The sequence below is a fragment of the Argopecten irradians genome, chromosome 15 (genome assembly GCF_041381155.1).
Source record: "Argopecten irradians isolate NY chromosome 15, Ai_NY, whole genome shotgun sequence".
In the NCBI taxonomy this organism is placed as follows: domain Eukaryota; kingdom Metazoa; phylum Mollusca; class Bivalvia; order Pectinida; family Pectinidae; genus Argopecten; species Argopecten irradians.
This window is the reverse complement of record NC_091148.1, coordinates 26,520,488-26,543,065: the sequence shown is the minus strand read 5'-3', so window position 1 is coordinate 26,543,065 and position 22,578 is coordinate 26,520,488. Positions and strand designations below refer to the sequence as shown.

The window sequence follows — 22,578 nt, the reverse complement described above, 5'->3', positions numbered from 1 at the left end:
TAAGCGGTTTCCTCCTTTATAACATCTTATCAGAATAATTTACCCATTGTAAAATGATTCAGTCAGATATAGATTGTTCTATCCTATGTTTATGATTCCTTAAAATGCATCAACATCTGTTAGAATATTTTAGACGTAAATCTGTCGAACTGTGACATTTGTCACATTTCTTTGGTCTGTATCATGCCAATAAATATTTGTATACATACAGTAAAACCTGCTCTAACGACCACCTCTGTATAAAGACCACCTGCTTAATATGACCACTTATCTAAGGTCCCAAATGACCAATTTTAACAGAATTCAACCTGTGTATAAAGACCACTTGTTCGTAAAGACCATTTTCATCTGTCCATTGGGTGGCTTTTATAGACAGGTTTGACTGTGTGCAATGTATATAATTTCTAAACATGGAGTGAAATCTACAAGGCTTTTATAGACAGGTTTGACTGTGTATATAATTTTTAAATGTGGGTGAAATCTACTAGGCTTTTTGTAAAATTAATCACTGAAATATACCAGAATAAGTCTGATGTTTCATGACCCACAAGTTTTTATACCAAACCACTGCAAAATATTGTTAAAATCACTTTCAAATGACTACAAACAGGCAAAGGATGATTCTGCATGCAAGATACAAACAATTACTTCCTCAGAAATATACTTTCAATATTTTGGAGCCTGTGATATGACTGACCAATCCAAAAGGTCACCATAATATGACCTCTGACGGGATGTTGTTACAAAGTTAGAATAAGGAACTGTATTTAAATAAGATTTGGTGTTAACAAAAACAAATCTTAAACAATTTTTAATATGTAAATATTGCACCTTTTAATTTCATTAAAAATTAATAAATAAAATTATGGTCATCATAACAATGCAAAAACAAGATGACAATGTCATTGCTGGTCGTCTTTCAAAAAATCATCATACAACACATTGTGTTTGGTCCCTAATCCGGGTGTTGTTCTCGGCTGATAATACTGTTCATGGAAAGAAGACGCCATACTATTGGCTGGGGAGGAAAATTCTTCCCTGTGTGGAGACATATGATTGGTCGGCAAAGGATAATCTCGTTTGTTAGACGACATATGATTGGATAGTGAAGAAAACTCTGTTTTGTTTGATGGCATATGATTGGTTGATGAAGAATACTGAGTATTTTTAGATGACTGGTGATTGGCTGGTGAGTTATATTCCATGGTGTAAGATGCCATGCCACTAGAAGATGTATCCTCCCTACTGTAGGATGTTTGTCGATTGGACGATGTCGCTTCTGTGTCGTAGTTCTGATTGGTTGAGGACTCTGAGCCAATGACAGTTGATGTTGTTGAAGGAAGCATTGGATCCTCACAGACAAATCCAGCCAGCTGATTGGCTGATATCCTACAGGGCAAACAAAGCCATGAGATAATAATATCATGAGATTGATGTGCTAAGGTTGGTTGTAGACAGCATATCTTTATTTCTAATGTTCTATACTGATGATATTGTAAGTTCAGCTTTATCACCTACATGACTCTGCCTGTTACAAGGCTTTGTCTTACTGACTACTGTTAGTGTTCTGTCAGCCTTTCAGATAAAGGCCCAATACCTTCCAGAAACAAACTTTAAAAGTTTCTTACAAACAATACCAAAGAAAATCTATATTGATGGCCTAAGATGAGGTTACAACACCAAGCAAATGAAACATTTCTTGTGGAAAGAATGAAAATACATGTTGTTCTTTTGCCATCTGGTGTAGTGATAAACAATTAAACACGGTAATTAGAATGACAGTGGTAAACATAAGACGACCCACATTAAGAAATATTGTCATTTAACTTATTCTAATTAATTTGTTCAGAAGGTGATGATAAGTTTACATGTATTATTAACGTAAGCTGAAAACTTTTGTGACTTCACAAAATTATCAAATGTATTTTTGATTTCCATTATAAAAATTACATTATAAAAGCCATTTTGGTTAAGGTACGTTCCTTTCGTTATATTTATGATATAAGACATTATAAAGCTAGCTTCTATAGTTTTGTAATGAATTCAAATTTACTACAAGAATATCTTGCTATACATCTTTATCAGCAAAACATACTCATCCTTTAAGCCATTAAAAACTTCCTGGATACTTACCAAACAGCATGGGGTGCTGTCACTGTCATGTCAAAAAACTGGAGGGAAAACATGGAACAGACCATCTGTAGAGGAAAATCACAATGTCTTCAAATCTCTATATAGTAGACTTAAGTTTTTGCTTAGCCAATCAAAATTGACGTAACTTTTTGTAACGTCATCTGTGATTGGCTTATTCTAAACTAAGGACTGTTTCATGATCTTGGAGTAAGATGTTGGACCTGCAGCATGCTGACATCAAGGGCTACTAAGTTTGTTGAAATGAATGACCTTGACCTTCATACAAGAGATTTGAATTTGGGTCAGAAGCATGCTGAGATCAAGGGTTACTGCCTTTATTGAAATGAATGATCTTAATCCTTTCTTGAGGTCACTGGGGTCAAATATGGTAAACTCTTTAGAAGTTTTTTGTCAATAATAAGAGTCCTAGAAACCTGGTATTGGACCTGTAGCATGCTGAGATAAAGAACTACATCTGTACCAAGTTTATTTATTTGAGCACCTAACCTTAACCTAAGGTCACAGGGAGAAAATATGGTTATATATATATACTTACTTTGGCAAACCCCTGGATCCTGACAAACTCTATAGACTCCAGGTAGGCCTCCTGTAGTCGTATTGTGTAGAGGTTAAGTAAAACACCAAACACACCACTGTAACAGCGTAATATTAATTTAGGACAACTCCAAACACTCCACTGTTACTGTGTAATATTCATATTAGGACAACTCCAAACACCACTGTTACAGTGTAATATTTATATTAGGACAACTCCAAACACACCACATTAACAGTGTAATATTCATATTAGGACAACTCCAAACACACCACTGTAACAGTGTAATATTTATATTAGAAAAACCCTAAACACTACTGTAACAGTGTAATATTTATATTAGTACAACTCCAAACACACCACTGTAACAGTGTAATATTTATATTAGAAAAACTCTAAACACTACTGTAACAGTGTAATATTTATATTAGGACAACTCCAAACACACCACTGTAACAGTGTAATATTTATATTAGGACAACTCCAAATACACAACTGTAACAGTGTAATATTTATATTGGGACAACTCCAAACACCACTGTAACAGTGTAATATTTATATTAGGACAACTCCAAACACACCACTGTAACAGTGTAATATTTATATTAGGACAACTCCAAATACACAACTGTAACAGTGTAATATTTATATTAGTACAACTCCAAATACAAAACTGTAACAGTGTAATATTTATATTAGGACAAACTCCAAACACCACTGTTACTGTGTAATATTCATATTAGGACAACTCCAAACACACCTCTGTAACAGTGTAATATTCATATTAGGACAACTCCAAACACACCACTGTTACTGTGTTATATTCATATTAGGACAACTCCAAACACACCTCTGTAACAGTGTAATATTCATATTAGGACAACTCCAAACACACCACTGTTACTGTGTAATATTCATATTAGGACAACTCCAAACACACCTCTGTAACAGTGTAATATTCATATTAGGACAACTCCAAACACACCACTGTAACAGTGTAATATTCATATTAGGACAACTCCAAACACACCACTGTAACAGTGTAATATTCATATTAGGACAACTCCAAACACACCACTGTAACAGTGTAATATTTATATTAGGACAACTCCAAACACACCACTGTAACAGTGTAATATTCATATTAGGACAACTCCAAACACACCACTGTAACAGTGTAATATTCATATTAGGAAACTATCCGGGTGAACATAAGGGAACATGGGTCAAGATATATTATAAATAGTCACATTAGGACACTAGTTCTAACTAGGATGTCAAATATGCTGGTTAAACAAGTTATACTGTACATGTATATACTACTTCATTAGAGGTAGAACTATCTACATGTACTTGGTACCAATGTCTTACCTGAATATACAGCCGATGTAGAACTTGGAGAAGTACAGGTAAGGAAATTTAATGGCAGCCAAAGCGTCTCCTATCAGGTAACTACACGGTGCCAGAAGGATCATACTGGGAAAAAATGTCATTTTAATTACCGTTTAATCTTAAAGTTTAAGTCATTTTGGTATTCATGTTAAGAACTTAATATTTTTGTCACTGTGATTCAGACGTAGAGTATTGAGTGTAGAAAATCACCTATCCACATCATCATAGCATTCCCTAAACATTACTGTGACCCAACTTTCTTTCGCGGCTATTTACTCAATATCCATTTCAAAACAAGTTCTTGGAGATCAATAATCACAGATTTAACAATTGAATGATCAGTCCTATCAATATAGATTATGTACATATTAATTTGCGAAGAGAAACTTTCGCTAATTTAATTGGATTGTGAAATCCGTGAAAGTAAAATCGCACATGAATGAAAGTTGGTTTACAGTAGTGTGGCCCACAGGTTTGTGTAGGTTCTTTTAGATATGTTATGATAAATGACAAGTAATCATACATACTTTTACTATCTTAGATTCTTACCTGTAGATATAGTTGCAGTAAAGTTTCTCATGTGAACTGAAATCAAAGTTAAAACAAAATAATTTTCTTTGAATTATTTTTCTCTTTACATTACATGTAACTAGAACACTGACACGTCAGAAAGGGCCCCGCTATGTGTCTGACGTGCTTAAGTGGAAAAGTAGTATTTTGACAACGAATTCTTCCGTGTTAGCTATATGTTGCTAATAAATAATTAATGTCAACATTAATTGGGAAACCGATGATGGTACATTATTATAATTCTTTGGAAAAAGTCTTCCAAGTATTTAACTTGAATCCTGATTCCAAGCTAACATTACATTAAGAGCATACAATTAACTCAAATAAATTTGACCTTGACCTTTGACTTAGTAACCTTGGCCCATGACCTTACCTTTGGACAGTCAACTCCTTGTTTAATTCTGAACAACTTTGCATCATAATGTTATAACAAAATGTTTATCAGTTAAGAGCAACAACATTGTGATTTTTTAAAATGTTAAAATCCAAGATGGCCGATTTTTTAATTTAATTTCAGCCTGAAAAATTACCAAGCAGATCTAGGATGGATGGGGAATCATCATGTAAAATATGGGGAAAATACTCCACTCCCTTCCATCATTAATGTGTAAAAGAAAAAAAACGGACAGACGGACGGACGGACAGACAGACGGACAACCTGATTACTATAGGGCACCCGCATCCCGCATCTTGATGCGGGGCCCTAATTAGCATATGTGTTATAGGTTTTAGTTTTTCTTTTTTCAGTAAATTTTAAAACTAATTGTGACAGTATACACTTGTTGTTGTGTTTGTGATTTGGCATCCTGTCACTGTTTCAAGTATAGTAATTGTAGTAAGCATATAGGTAAATATAGCATGTACCTACCTGATTTTTAGCCTGCTTTTAGTCAGTTTTGTATAAATCTGAAAGACACCTGAAAAACGTGATGAAACAATCATCCAGGCATAAAGAAAATCAAGAAATTACTAAAGTCCAACTTTGTTAACTAGAGATCATTCAGCCTATAAATCTATTCATTTTTTATCCTTTGAGAATCAATGAGTTTTATTTAACAAGCTAAAAGTGTCACAAAATGTCTTATCTGAAAAAAACAACTTTACAGTAATGGAGACATTCTAACGGTCACATCAACCTGGCCTAGAGCTGGTTTGTTACAGAGGAAATGACACTCTTATCTTCAGCTACTGGTGGAACATCAGACACCTTGACCACTAGGCTACCATAGCCTAAGGCTTGCATATAATTTGGAATTAATAAAGTAAAGGGAAACAAATGCAATATACATAGATAATTCAGTTAAATAATTATTTTTATTACACAATCCGCCTGATATCCAGTGATTTCGCCTGTGTTCTGTTTTTGCATATGTCACTAGTGTAATATGACCTGGATTGATCTTCATTGGCTAGAAATTCATTGTGACGTCAGACAGAAACAATAAAATGACGTCAGGATTACGAGGACGGCGAAACAAAATGGCGGCCTTTGCTGGATTTTCGGAATACATTTTGACGTGACATTCTTTGTGGTGTAGATATGTGATAAAAAGTATCTAAGATTTGTGTTAATTTCATATGAGATTTTATCACATTATCCGCCTGATATCCAGTGATTTTGCCTGTGTACTGTTATTGCATAAGTCACTAGTGTACTATGACCTGGAGCGATTTTCATTGGCTAGACATTCATTATGACGTTAGATAGAAACAATAAAATGACGTCAAGAAAAATTATGTGACGTCAGGATTATGAGGACAGCGGGACAAAATGGCAGCCTCTGCTACATTTCGGAATACATTTTGACGTGACATTCTTTGTTATTAGGTAATTGGTATTTGTAGATATGTGATAAAAGTATCTTAAAGTGAATAGTCGGGCAAAGAAAACATTGAAAGCGAGGCTGCGTGGAAATGTAACCACGGACATAGTGAGCCGGGAGGACATTTTAGAATTTCCATACTTTAAATTAATTTCTTCGTACACAGACAGATTTTGACGAGAGATTTTATTTTTCCATTTCATAAGAAATTATACTGGATACATTCACACCATTTTTACCGACTTTAGCCATCCTTGCCCGACTGTTCACTTTAACTTTGTGCTCATTTCACATGAGATTTTATGAAACTCGTCTCGAAGTATTAATTTTTGCTCACTAAGGCTCGCAAAAATAAAAACTTCTTAGACTCATTTCATAAAATCTCATATGAAATAACCACTCATGTCCATGTCATAAAAATGGTAAGACACACATGTAATAACACTATTGTAACATCACATGACGTCACAATCAAAGTATGACATCACATGACTGTCTCTGTAGACAGAAACACTGAGTCTGAGCCAGATTTCGTTACGCTAATATAAGACAAAAATGGATTTTTTTTTCTATATTTCCATAAATACTTATATCTTAACTCGTAACTACGTAATATGAAAATTATCAAACTCTTTATATATTTTGATATTGCACTTGCCAAAAGGTTTGTGGCATATACATTAAATTATTGAACATGTTGAACAAATTTCATATTACATAGCCACTTGCGTAAGATCCTCTCTCTATATATATGCCCTTACAAACAAACACTTATGAAAGGCCTCTATATACGTACCTGTACAGACAATATGAATACACATCCAGAAATATCCCTCCGCACTGAACTGAAAAATCAAATGATTTTTTTTTTTTTTTTTAAACTTGAGTAAAATTATGCTAGACCCACTTTATTCTTGGTTTCCATTCAAACTCATCAAAGACTTTATTCAGAGTAAAATGTCATCGGATTAGAACTTCGAACAGACTCATTATAGGGCTATAACACATTTTCAGTAGGTTTTAACCAAAAAAGTATGCATGATACAAATATCATACTATACAAAGAAAGGTAGGGATCAGAGTTCACACAAATACATACCAGGGTACACAAGGTCACAGTTGAAATAGAATGCACACCTAAGGGTCAGAGTTCAAAGACAATACACATCTAGAGGTCAGAGTTCACAGGTTTTATTAGTTTAACGTCCTATTAATAGCCAGGGTCATGTAAGGACATGCCAGGTTTGTTGATGGAGGAAATCCAAAGAACCCAGAGAAAAACCACCAACCAGCAGTCAGTACCTGGCAACTGCCCCACATGGGATTCGAACTCGTGACCAGAGGTGGAGGGCTTGTGGTATAATGTCGAGACATCATAAACACTCCGCCCTCGCGGCCCCAGAGTTCACACTTAATACAAACACAAGGTCAGAGTTCAAACAAAATATACAGCTAAGGGTCAAAGTTCACAGACAATACACACCTAGATGTTCACACCGAATACAAACACAAGGTCAGATTACAAATAGAATACATATCTAGGGGTCAGAGTTAAAATAAAATACATACATGAGGTCAGAGTTCACACAGAATACATACTTGTGGGTCAGAGTTCACACAGAACACATACCTGTGGGTCAGAGTTCACACAGAACACATGCCTGTGGGTCAGAGTTCACACAGAACACATGCCTGTGGGTCAGAGTTCACACAGAACACATACCTGTGGGTCAGAGTTCACACAGAACACATACCTGTGGGTCAGAGTTCACACAGAACACATACCTGTGGGTCAGAGTTCACACAGAACACATACCTGTGGGTCAGAGTTCACGATTCCTATGGACGAGGTGATGACCAGCATCAACATTAGGTAGCTAAATAAACTCATCAACTGAAATAAACAATTATCTCATAGATATCAAGTTTTAATTCTTACTTACCCCATCTTCCTATTATAAAAAAACTTGTTTTTCAAATTTGGAGGTCTTATGCACATCGATTTCAATAAGTGTTCAATGCATATATAGCTCATAATTTTTGCAAATTTCTAGAACATGCATATGGCTATGAACAAGAAAATTTGTGATCCACATATTATTCAGTAATGACTGAATCCTATACACCCTGCAAGCCATATTGCAACAAGAGGCCCAGAGGGCCTGTATCGCTCACCTGGTTTGTAATGCCAAGTAATGTTCTGAATACAGGTTCATTGTTTCTTTTCTGAAGGAATTTTAATATTTACCTCTAATTCCCCTATTGGGCCTCGCCCCTCCTGCCCCCAGCAGGTCAAAGGCAAAATTTATACAAGTTCTGTTCTCCTTCTCCCCAGGATGTTTGTGGCCAAATTTGGTTACAATCCATGCATAACTCTAGGACAAGTAGTGATTTATAGGATTTACCTCTATTTCCCCTATTGGGCCCCGCCCCTCTTGTCCCTGGGGGGTCAGATACACCCTGCCAAAATTTATACAAGTTCTATTCACCTTCCCCCAAGGATGTTTTTGACCAAATTTGGTTAAAATCCATGCAGAACTCTTGGACAAGTAGCAATTTATAGAACTACCTCTATTTCCCCTATTGGGCCCTGCCCCTCCTGCACCCGGGGGGTAAGAGACAAAATTTATTAAAGTTCTGTTCCCCCTCCCCCAAGGATATTTGTGGCCAAATTTGGTTACAATCCATGTAGAACTCTATGACTAGTAGGGATTTAAAGGAAATGTTGATGAATGGACGACGAATGGACGACGGACGCCGCGCCATGACATATGCTCACCGGCCCTTCGGGTCAGGTGAGCTAAAAACAAAATTTAAAACAGATATAGTTAGATTTTCTCATTTTTAGTATTTTAAAATCGCAAACATTTTGACCTCTGAAGATAACCGGTAACATTCAGTGCTCCAGATAATTTTTTGAGGGGCCGGTAATACCCTGATTCAAGGATACAAGGAACACTTCTGGAAAGAAGATAGAAAACATTGATTTGGTCATGTGACCACAAAAATTTTAGGGCACATTTTTCTGTCATGGCGGTAATACTTACAGGCAGAGAATGCCAATGTCCGAGTATAGGTCTAGTCTGTAATACTTGCGAGATAACAGAACTAAGATAAACTGTTTTGTTTTGAATTTCTTATTTGTTATTGATTTTTGGAAAAAATTAGACAGGAAAGTTATGAAATATTTGTGAGTGAGATGTCAGATACCATTGCTTTTCAACAGTTAGGCGACGGTTCCATTCGATGCTGTAACTTACATGTCATTTTCGTGTGAATTGTCATTGTCTAAATTCATTTTTTATGTATATTTAGATTATATTTAATACAATATGTTTTGAAATAATTAATGTGAAGTGTTCTGTCATAAGATGTAATTTTCTAACCGTGTACAATTGTTACAAATGCCGCCATTTTGTTTCAAATGTGTCTTAAATTAAGTCACGTAGTGATGAAAGTCACATGACTAAACTGTCTGAACATTGTATTCCAGAAACAGCGTATTGTACTTGCACTTTTGAAAGAGATGGGTACAAATTTGACTTCTGTTATAAAATAAAAGTTATGTTGGTATGTAAAGTAATCGATGATAAGCTAGCAACTGTGCAAATATTTTTCTAAATCAAGGGCACAGATTATGTAAACTCTTAAAAATAACTGGAATTAACCTGATTTTAAAATTCTTCTGATTTTATTTCTGGATGTAAGTGCTCATACTAATTGGGTTGAGTAATAACAAGTATTGTTGGGGTAATTTGTACATGTTCACACAATTTTTAGGGGTAATCAATAGGTTTTCAATGGGTATTTTACTCATGTACGTTAACGTATCTTAACTGGAGCACTGAACATTAGATGTTACAACCAAATAAAATATACTGTAAACTATACAACGACCAATCAAATACATTGTAACATATACAACGACCAATCAAATGCATTGTAACATCACAGGGTACCTTGCGAGAGATGGCCATTTGTGTTGTACAGTTAATAACTGTGACTAGATTCTGTAGAGACAGGAACACAGGTAGGGTCTGTCAAAAAAAAAATTCTTTTTGTGATTTGCCAGAGGTGCATACCCCTTTTGAACACAATAATTAAGTACAAGTGAAATATTTAAACATAAACATGAAAGAGGCTGCCTGAACATGTTCTGCAGCTATTTCTCAAGTCGTGAAACAAAGAAAAATTAAGGATAATGATCAGAAGTAAGAAAAGAATTTTCTCACATGGAAAATGATGAAAAAGATTTTCTCACGTGAAGAAGGAAAAAAACGAAGCAATGCACACTTTTTAAATTACTGGAATGACTTTTCAAATGACTAAATTTAACAATTTTAAATAACTTCTGCGATAAAGGAAGAAAAACATTCATGTTGAGAAGGGAGAAATGAACATTATCACCTTAGGAAGTTTAAACTATATAAATCAAAAAGATCTTAAGGTCTCCCTAATTAATTGATTCAATTATTAATGACAATACCATAGTTCTAATATTAACACAATTTCAGTATATGCTGTCATGATCAGACTTTCTACAACTTACCAGATTGGCTAGAGCTTTGGACCCTGAGTATATCACAGACACAAACAATATCATACCAGGAATCCACATCACGGCACGGTGCCTGGACATCAAAAACATCATTGTACAGAAGGGCAATGGTCAATCATTTCTACATCAAAGAGTTATCTGTCGTTACAGGTAGGTATTGATTGTGATGACATGTGTATATGTTGAGTAAAAGTACATATTTTTCAGAGAAATTGACACGACTCTAGCTCACAAAATAATGATGTCACAATAAACAATTATTTGCAAGGGCAGATAACTCTGTAATGTGCAAAGACAGAACAGGAACATCCCTTCATTTGAAACTTGTTGTTAAAAAATTAAGTGGTATATGTATTTTACTGACAGACTTATCTCTTTCAAGACTGGTATAATTCTGTTTTAAGATAATGAATGTCCAATCTATATTGCCACCAGTGGCCAATTTATTTAGAAACATCAACATGCTTTGTTTTGGACTACAGTTACATCTATGTAGGAATTTATAGCCCAAAGTCCACTTGAGGAATGAGTTCTTGGCACCTCTAAGAACTGAACATTTTGGAATAAATTGAGTTTGTCATATCTCTTGTGTGGTATGGAGTAACTTTGTATAAAGGGCATGGCTTAGGCTGACTTCAAGATTCATGTACCGCATATAAAGTAAATCAAAATCCCCAAAAAGCAAAGGATAAGATAAAAGGCTTTAAATATACATATTATACTGATAATCATACTTAACCAGTTATATAGTGATTTCAACATAAAAAATTTGGGCTAAAATATAACTAATCACGATCATAATCAATTTTGCACCAGGTTTACAACAACACATCAAGTCATAATGCAGATATAAAATGGATACAGACCTGATCGACTCCTTCTCTGTCAACATCGAGGGTAAATGTCTGGTGACCACGCCCATCCTGATAACTAGGAACCCGACAAATGTCTGCCATCTAAAACATCCACCATATTAATTATACCACACCCATTCTGATAACTAGGAACCCAACAAATGTCTGCCATCTAAAATATCCACCATATTAATTATACCACACCCATCCTGATAACTAGGAACCCAACAAATGTCTGCCATCTAAAACATCCAACATATTAATTATACCCACCCATCCTGATAACTAGGAAACCAGACAAATGTCTGCCTTCTAAAACATCCACCATATTAATTATACCCACCCATTCTGATAACCAGGAACCCTACAAATGTCTGCCATCTAAAACATCCACCACATTGATTATATCACACTCATTCTGATAACTAGGAACCTGACAAATGTCTGCCATCTAAAACATCCACCATATTAATTATACCCACCCATCCTGATAACTAGGAACCCGACAAATGTCTGCCATCTAAATTATCCACCATATTAATTGTACCCACCCATCCTGATAACTAGGAACCCAACAAATGTCTGCCATCTTATCTAAAACATCCATCATATTAATTATACCACACTCATTCTGATAACTTGGAACCTGACAAATGTCTGCCATCTAAAATATCCACCATATTAATTGTACCACACCCATCCTGATAAACTAGGAACCCAACAAATGTCTGCCATCTTATCTAAAACATCCACCATATTAATTATACCACACTCATTCTGATAACTAGGAACCCGACAAATGTCTGCCATCTAAAACATCCACCATATTAATTGTACCCACCCATCCTGATAACTAGGAACCCAACAAATGTCTGCCATCTTATCTAAAACATCCACCATATTAATTATACCACGCCCATCCTGATAACTAGGAACCCAACAAATGTCTGCCATCTTAAACATCCACCATATTAATTATACCACGCCCATCCTGATAACCAGGAACCCAACAAATGTCTGCCATCTTATCTAAATTATCCACCATATTGATTATACCACACTCATTCTGATAACTAGGAACCTGACAAATGTCTGCCATCTAAAACATCCACCATATTAATTATACCCACCCATCCTGATACCTAGGAACCCGACAAACATCTGCCATCTAAAATATCCACCATATTAATTGTACCCAACCATCATGATAACTAGGAACCCGACAAATGTCTGCCATCTAAAATATCCACCATATTAATTATACCCACCCATCCTGATAACTAGGAACCCAACAAATGTCTGCCATCTTATCTAAAACATCCACCATATTAATTATACCACATCCATCCTGATAACTAGGAACCAGACAAATGTCTGCCATCTTAAACATCCATCATATTAATTATACCACACCCATCCTGATAACTAGGAACCAGACAAATGTCTGCCATCTTATCTAAAACATCCACCATATTGATTATACCACACTCATTCTGATAACTAGAAACCAGACAAATGTCTGCCATCTAAAATATCCACCATATTAATTATACCCACCCATCCTGATAACTAGGAACCCAACAAATGTCTGCCATCTTAAACATCCATCATATTAATTATACCACACCCATCCTGATAACTAGGAACCAGACAAATGTCTGCCATCTTATCTAAAACATCCACCATATTGATTATACCACACTCATTCTGATAACTAGGAACCAGACAAATGTCTGCCATCTAAAACATCCACCATATTAATTATACCACACCCATCCTGATAACTAGGAACCCAACAAATGTCTGCCATCTTATCTAAAACATCCACCATATTAATTATACCACACCCATCCTGATAACTAGGAACCCAACAAATGTCTGCCATCTAAAACATCCACCATATTAATTATACCACACCCATCCTGATAACTAGGAACCCGACAAATGTCTGCCATCTAAAACATCCACCATATTAATTATACCACACCCATCCTGATAACTAGGAACCCTACAAATGTCTGCCATTTAAAACATCCACCATATTAATTGTAACCACCCATCCTGATAACTAGGAACCCTACAAATGTCTGCCATCTTATCTAAAACATCCACCATATTGATTATACCACACTCATTCTGATAACTAGAAACCTGACAAATGTCTACCATCTAAAACATCAACCATATTAATTATATCACGCCCATCCTGATTCACTACATTCTGGAATTTTCCCCACTGGACAGGTTTTATTGTATTGCATATAGAATGGAAATGGTGGAAGCTCCACTGATAACAACTTAAAACATTAAAATTACTATATTGTCGGCTATATGTACAGGTAAAAATTTTCACAGATTTCAGTGGTCTTGGAAAATTTGACAAATTTGTGATTTCTAATAGGGTACACATACACTGTATTTCATTACCTAATTTCTCAAAAATCTGTGGATTAAATTTTCAAAACGAAAGCACTAGCTGTTCAAGTTGTTGCCTTGCATGAATAGCATGTTAAATGAGATCTAGTATATCTTATTGTACCCATAAAAAAGACATTGAAGTTCTGAACAAAATTCAAAGCATGAAATAAACAAGATGAGAGAAACTCCTAAAGTAACATTTTTTATGCTTGATGCAGAAACAACTACATTATCTTCTTTACAGGCTATTAGGGCTGAAACGATTAGTAATTTTTGTATTCGATTAATCGGTCACATGTAATCGATTACTAATCGATTAATCGTTTGAATTGAAGGCAACGTCCGCCTTGTTTTGTTATCAACTAATAATAACACCTACCGTATAATATGACAGAGGACATGCCTTATATAATATAAGCCTACCAACAAATAAGAATAGATTTATTGACAAAACAAATGTATTTTATCCCAAATAAGCTCTGAATTCCGTTCCTGTATTGTCTTCCGTAACATCGTTTAAATCAAGTCTGCTAACCCGCTGTTTTGACGTGACCTTCACACGTACGTCTAATCAACCAAATCTGGATCGCCACAGAGCGACATGACCAAATTTTCGTCAATGAACTTTTTTATTTCCTTGATCAAAAAAATAAAATAAATCAACAACTCTTATATTCAATTAGAAAATGAACAAAAACATTCTTTTTTATATGATAAACACATGCAATAGTAAAATTTAAATGTTCAAGATTACTGCTCCCTCCGCTCCCGAGCGTCCCGGCAGCGATTAGGCCTCCGTGACGTAACAACATGGAGTCGATCGCTAATGAAAATTGGCGAACAGCGTGATGCAAGCTTTCTCATGACATCCACTTTTTCATTGATTAATGACTTTAACTTCCACAGAGACATAATTTAACAAGTATTTCTCACATCATATATGCTTTGTTGAGTTCAAAACATGTACATACAGAGATGAAACTCCAGTCGGAATGGCTTACTCAGAAATCCATGATCTGTCAACGTGTTTAGTCAGCTTACAATGCACTGGCTATGAATGTTACGATTAACGATTAATAAAATCTTTAATCGATTATCAGCAATTAGCTTCATTAATCTAATCGCCACCGATTATTCGACTAATCGTTTCAGCCCTACAGGCTATTGTCATTTTCGTCCTTTTTCAAAGAATGTCTAGCTATATTACATCAATATACTTTTATTGTAGTTATTTGGAGATTTAATAGAACGATGTTTTGTTTGAAATTATGATTAATTTCTATGTCAATAAAACTTGTTAGCCAGAATATATACCAGGTATATTATAATACACACATACACTATGCACTTACCCTTGGAAAATAGTTGGATACTTGAATTCCAAAACAGACAAGACATACTGAAACAAGATGGAAGTCAATTTATGAAATACAATGTATCTCATTTTTATGCTCTTAATCTACATAGTAACTTATCTAAACCTGAAGCCACAGGGAATACCATATTTGGTCGGAATAGCCAGGTTTTCAGTTTATATAGGTTTTGATTACTGTTGATTCCACCTACTCACATAACAGTTATAAGAATAATTTGGTTATTTACATAAAGTTATGTGGTCCCGATTGTTTCCTTCTCCATCTTTGTTTTTCTACTCAGTGTATTTGCATAACTTTTTACATGTCTATAAATTAAGAAGGAAACTGCCATACAAGTAGACTTGAAATCTACAGGCATCTGGATTAGACAAGGGCCTGTTTTGACAATTTTTCCCATATGTAAATATATCAGTGATTTTTCGGGGTATTTTGGGAAAAAAGTTTTTGTAACAAATTGGGAATTTTTAATCACAAAAAGACCAGTTTTGGAAAAAAGTTATCCATTTCTGAAAATGGTAAAATAAGTGATTACATATATATTGTAAAACAGTAAACGGTTTCATTTTATCAAAAGGTGACAGCCATAACTACAGTTTCAGAGTAGTTTGTTTTAGATTAAACGAGGGGAGAGCTTTTCAGTTTTGTTTGTATTTCAGAGATTTGATTTGGGAATTTTTCATCATAATTGGGAAAAAAATTAGGGGGGTTTGGCATTGGGAATGGGGTCATTTACCAACCCCAGTTATATAAGGAGAAAAATCACTGTATATTAACAATATCTAAAAGAAATGTAGGCATTGGTATCAATATTTCCTTTACCCATTCAACTTCTCTATGTATTGCTGATGATGTCTAGCTTTTATGGATCTTCATTGCAACCATCCCTCCCACTTAATGTAAGCGTTGAACTGTTATCAGTTGGCATTTATGGGAAGATGAATGCCAACTGAACAACAGCAAATTTAATGAAGCACTTATTACCTTGTTAACAAAGTTTGTCACCAGGAACAAAAAACAAAATATGAAACATCTGGTCGGTGTGTTCTTTAGGAAGTCCATGATTTCTCTCAGAGCTTTGTGACTCGGTTATTATCCACCATTGTTTATAGTGCTGATGCTATGGAGAAGCTACAACAGATGTAAAATGGTCAGTTAAGTACTCCACAATGGAAGTCAAAGGTCAAAATATAGGTCACAGTTACCTAGTTTCAGTATAACACAAACTGCTTGTGGTAGGTCACAGTTACCTAGTTTCAGTACTGTTTATCAATAGGTATACCTGCATAGTAATGTGCCAGGTATGAAATTCTAGCACCTTGAGATTTGAGGCATAATTAGATGTTACACCAATATTAATTCAACACAACTGATTTCAAAGCTGATGATGACTTATTACCAATTTCACAATTCTTCTGTTCACATGTACATAATGGTACATTGTTCTGCTGTTGTCATCCTCAATATTCCAGGGGTTACTATCACTACACTATATCCACCCCTGTATCTCATAGTAAAACTGAAGACAGTTCAGAAGAAAAAATCTGACCAATCCCATGCCTGCAGAGACTTTCTTTGAAGATAACATAGAGAGAGACACACCCAATTTCAAAGCAAAACACAAGTCAATTGTGCATGCAGTTCACTGTTACTCAATTCCTTTGATTTACATCAAAGAATGAAATTACCTGTGTCTCCTTACTGCCTTAATTCAGTTTTACTATTAGATAATCCAAAGGTGGGCACTGTTTTGTGTATGGATATATGGGTGCATTGTGCAGTTAGATTATGTATAGTATGGCATAAGGGAGATAATTATAACTATTTACTGTATACATACATGATGTCTTGTCGTTTCTCTGACAAAATTGTAGTGAGTTTCCCCAGTATACAGTATTATCAACCTGTCAATCACAGTTTTAACATATACATTTTCTATTGTAATCTACTACACCCATGGTAAAATTGTGTAAACCTAATTTTATTTTGTGGGCAGGGATGTTCTGTATATGAATATATGAGTGCAGCTAGATTACGTGCCCGGGTGTTATCGGTTTACGATGGTGGAATACCAAAATCGATTTTTACACATAATGTCAAACATATTCATTTCAAATAATTAATTATTAAATGCTTTATAAACATGTTATTTTTCATAAATTTCAACTAAACGAAGCATTGTATCAGCAGAGATTTATCATGTACCCACCTATTGTTATCGTAAACGGATGAACGGTTACCGCGAGACCAAGCTGTGTGTCTGTGCACTAATAGCTGGAGGCGAGTTATCATAGTGTTAGCCAACAAAGCTGTATGCCGCATATTTGACTATATACAAACCAATACACATCGAAAAGTATCTCATAGCTTTTTTTACTGTTGCATTGGAGACACTCATCTCATGCATATGTATATATATATTTCTGTGTTGTTTTTTATGAAAAATTGTAAAATTAAAACCTATGCATTGAAAATTCTGTAAGTAATTATCAAAATTTTGGTAAATTTTGGTGATTAATGACATATTATAAAAGCTTTTCTTGATTTGTTAGAATACGACACATATAAATTTAATGAGTTAAACCCTGGAAATTCAATTCGGCTTTAGAAAAAAAAAATGCTTGGTAAAGCAAGGTATTTATATAAATTATATTCAAATCTCTGGTAAAGCAGAATATTTACATTTCACTTAGAATTGACTTTTATTTCAATATGATTCTATGCATTATATATAAAGCTGTTTGGGAAATACAAATTTACTTTATAGCCTTTGAGACTCAGACACAGGTAAATGGACCCCCGTTGAGTTAAGTGAGGCGATGACCTGGGGCGGTGGCCAGGTGTTCTGGTCGACGGTTCACCTGCTGACAGTATGACACCTGTGATTATAGCAGTTACAAATCACTTCCGTTAATTAGATATCAAATTATACTATCTATCACAGCACGATCGGCACTGTACCTCTCCGCCATGATATATTGGATACGGTTATTACCTTCAATAATTTGTCAACACTTGTACTGGAGCTTTAAAAGTTTCCATATGTACAAACTCAATCAATAGAAAATTAATATTTGAAAACTAAATGGAAATCAGTCAATTATTGAAATCAGAGTATGTGATTTTAATTGTGCTATCTTTTACGACCCTATTGGAACAGTATCATCGCCATTATAAATTTAGGGTAGCTTCGATGATTTGTGTACATTTTTACCACCGAAAATTCAAAAGGTTCAATATGTTCAAATTCAATCAATTTAATATTTTATCATGTAAAATTTACCAAGCAACAAATATTTGAAAGCTACATGGAAATCGGTCAATTATTGAAATCAGAGTACGTGGGTTTTATTATATTAATATTTCACGGGGCGATCGATTGTACGATCGAGGAAGTGTAACCATGCAGGGATCAGGAAATTCACAGTTAACATTACGTTTATTTATATAATTACTTTAACACCAATTACAATTATGAAAATTTGATGGATTATTCTTTCAATAAAGAACACACTTTAAGTTCTTGTTTTTTTTCTGTTCATCTCCTGAATTATAGCCTAGATTGCTTCATCGGACGAAGCGTAGTTTCAATATGGCGTCGTTAGACTGTACTCGACTGTAATTTAGACACGCGATGCACTCTGGGATAGCTTCCGCTGCGGGCGTCGTTAAGTAAGGCTATGAGGTATCTTCTTATCCCTACTATTTAAATCTCTGGTATCAGTAAACGTGCGGATTGCTTACCTTCTGTTTATGCATACTACGTCATCAGAATTCGACGGTCATATAAATGTGTCAATATTGGCTACGGTGGTCCTAATCCCTATTGAGATTCCTCCTCTAGACTCTTTTATATTCGGACGTCTGAGTAGGGATTCCGACGAGAGACATCTATCAGACGTCCGAATATAAAAGAGTCTAGAGGAGGAATCTCAATAGGGATTACGGTGGTCCATATGTCGTCATAAAAAAACATCAATGATAAATGTCTTTATAATTGAGATGAAATGATAACACATGAAAAAATAACTCTTCTAATGTCAGCGATAGAAACCCCTGCATTCGAGGATGAACTATTTTACTAATCTATTTCAAATATATTTGGTGGGAAAACAACAACAAAACAAAAAAACATAAACATTACTAATCATGTCCACAAGCACCTGTAGGCCTAGGGGTGTCGGGAATTTTCGTACCGAAACATTTTCGTACCGGAGACATTTTCGTACCGGGGAATTTTCGTCCGGGTATTTTCGTACCGAAAATTTTTATTTCGTTTTTAGTGTTCCATTTAATTCTATTGATGATTAGTCTTGTCAACAACATTATTTTGATTATTTTAGGCGATTACAGACCTGTACATATTATTCAGTTTACGAAACTACGTAGTCTCTACGTACATGTGTTGTTTAACTTGCTGGCACGTGTCAGCGTCGTTGTAGTAATTACGTTGTCATCTAGAGCCCTTGGGGTTTAATTGGGTGCTTGTTTAATGAATTACAAGTACATATATAGAACAAAATGAAACTGATGAAAATGTTATCATGATTAGCTAAAGATGGACATGGGTCAATATCTCAATAGCAGACAATTTTCGTCCTTGATGTTTATCTCTTAATCAAATATAATGCACGAAACAGAGACATAAATTTCGGCAAGTAATAAGTCTATTTAGGACAGCATAAAGAATAGTTTCTAGTTTTAAATTAAGCAAAATAATAATAAAAGTTAGATCTATTAAACGATTTTGAAGAAAACATGTCCCTGTCAAATGTCCAAAACGTACACGTATGTATCAATTTCTCACATTGAATAATATAATGGTTATTGAGTTATTTCTTCAAATACTTGAACCAATATAGCACACATTAATCAGAAAAATGTTTAAAGAAGTCTATCTAATCTTTACAATGAATACTATTCTTTCTATGCATGTCATTATCGTTACAGTACAGCACTAGAAATTGTTGAAAATGTTTGCCTGTCCTTAGTTATGGCAACATAAACCTCAATCATTGCTTACTATTTAAATTTTAACTGTTATTTTTTTTATTGTTCAGCACTTTGCCATTTTCATTATATCAATATACATTATACATGTCTATAAATTCGGAAGAACTGGGCTGGTGACACTGCGTAAAATATGTATTCTTACCTGCATGAATAAAATTATCTGTCAAACGCTTCTTGAAACAATGTATACGCATATTCTTTATTTTTCACTAATCTAGTAGTTTTACTGAAAAACCTCACACAACTCTTAATCAAGTATTAGGGTATATTTACAGGCCTAGCTAATGCCTAAATAAAATTGACCTTTGATATATTTTACAGGGTTTAACAGCTTAATAATTTTGTGTAAAAATTTATTATGAAACATGTTTGAGTCTGTTTATGATCTTACAGGGCACTTACACTTTTAATGTATTTGAAAAGTATTTCGTTTTTACAGACATAGGATGTATAGACATAGGTATCACACAAAATGATCTTCATTAGTAACTGATTGCTTGCACCAATTTTTACTGTAATTTTTGTTTTATCAAAAGTAAATCATATACAATGTAATCAAATACAAATGTATGATAAATATAGTGTACACGTGTAATCATTTTAAAAGCTGATTTTCCTTTTTTGTTTTGGACTGTCTTGTAAAAAGAATAGATCGTCATTTTTAATTAAAGGAGGATGTTAAATAAACCAAGGACTTGTAAATCCTTGAATAACCGAAAACCCTATACATAATGAAGATGTATGTATCACAAAATTAATTTCTTAGTAGTAACCGGTTGCTTGTGCCAAAGCCTTTCTACTTTTTGTAAAACAGGTCTGTAACCCCTAGAAAGTAACTTTCGAACAGAAGTTCAATAGAGAGACAATGAAGATTGAGAATAAACGGATTGCGTCAATTTACACATTAGAAAAAATATAATTTACTGGCGCATATTTCAACTTGCGAGGTACTGTAAAACAGGATGACCCTAGCAATATATAAATTCAACATACATATATGTGTAACGATTGTAGAACACAGTTTGATATTGACGTGCTCCCGTGCACGTGGCTGTTCCTTTGATCAATCAGTCAGTCAGGTATAATTGACAGGCACGTGAAGTGTATGACTCCTCCCCCATTGAATATCATTGGCTGGCGAGCTCTCACCACACGTGTCAGTCAATATATTATTACAGGTGATTGACAAGGCGGTCTCCTCAACCGACCGGTGACTCAGCTACCTTTTCTTTAAGACATGTTTCTAAAATAAAATGGCATTTTGTATGATTTTTAAATCATGGTTCACCAGAAAATCTACTTGGTTCAGCAGATAATCTACGACTTGAATTTGTGTCAAACTAAGTACTGTTAGATACGTCATGTAATATATGTTACTACCAAGCACTGACTGCCGCGATGTCTGAAAAGCTAAAATACTGTACGCAAAAGAAATCGTCCATTGTAATTCATAGAGTAACTCAATACATCCACAGCATTAATAACACAACATTATATCATGTAAGTATATCAATAGTTTTGCGGTACGAAATTTCCCCGGTACGAAAATTCTCCGGTACGAAAATTCCCGGTACGAAAATTCTCCGGTACGAAAATTCCCGTATTCGGCCTAGGCCTAACTCATATAATTTAGTCCCAAAATCATGGTCACATTATAAACGCATTTTCCATCGTCCTGTGATAATTCCAGACTCCATGAATGCAAAGAGACGGTGGCAAAGATTATACAGAAATTATTTATTTTCCAACTTACCACATTTGTCTACAAAACAGCAAGGTGATGTCTGCTGAATTTAAAGGGAGATAACTTCTAACTTCATCAGGGTCCCCAGTATGCTTAACATGGATAAAGCATTGTTGAAACACTGACTGACCCAGACTTCAAAAT

At 34.8% G+C, this 22,578-nt stretch overlaps 1 protein-coding gene across 1 annotated transcript; it reads right to left on the bottom strand.

Moving 5' to 3' along the window:
• Positions 1-808: 808 nt before the first annotated feature.
• On the bottom strand, positions 809-22,569 carry LOC138309361 (UDP-N-acetylglucosamine transporter TMEM241 homolog). Its single transcript, XM_069250541.1, has 14 exons — positions 22,444-22,569; positions 16,662-16,808; positions 15,657-15,703; positions 11,899-11,988; positions 11,024-11,105; positions 10,434-10,511; positions 8,291-8,368; positions 7,271-7,319; positions 5,520-5,568; positions 4,631-4,666; positions 4,061-4,165; positions 2,690-2,786; positions 2,134-2,198; positions 809-1,389 (listed from the first exon to the last, which is right to left on the bottom strand). Exons 2-14 carry the CDS (start codon positions 16,737-16,739, stop codon positions 903-905), a joined length of 1,341 nt encoding a protein of 446 aa, XP_069106642.1. The 5' UTR covers positions 16,740-16,808; positions 22,444-22,569; the 3' UTR covers positions 809-902.
• Positions 22,570-22,578: the final 9 nt, after the last annotated feature.

Excerpts from the sequence above, each read along its gene's own strand:
- LOC138309361 (XM_069250541.1), bottom strand. The coding sequence starts at position 16,739 with ATGGACTTCCTAAAGAACACACCGACCAGATGTTTCATATTTTGTTTT. Across the intron at positions 8,369-10,433 it reads AAATGGCCATCTCTCGCAAG|TTGATGAGTTTATTTAGCTA; the intron begins GTACCCTGTGAT and ends TGTTTATTTCAG. Across the intron at positions 7,320-8,290 it reads TCGTGAACTCTGACCCACAG|TTCAGTGCGGAGGGATATTT; the intron begins GTATGTGTTCTG and ends TTGATTTTTCAG.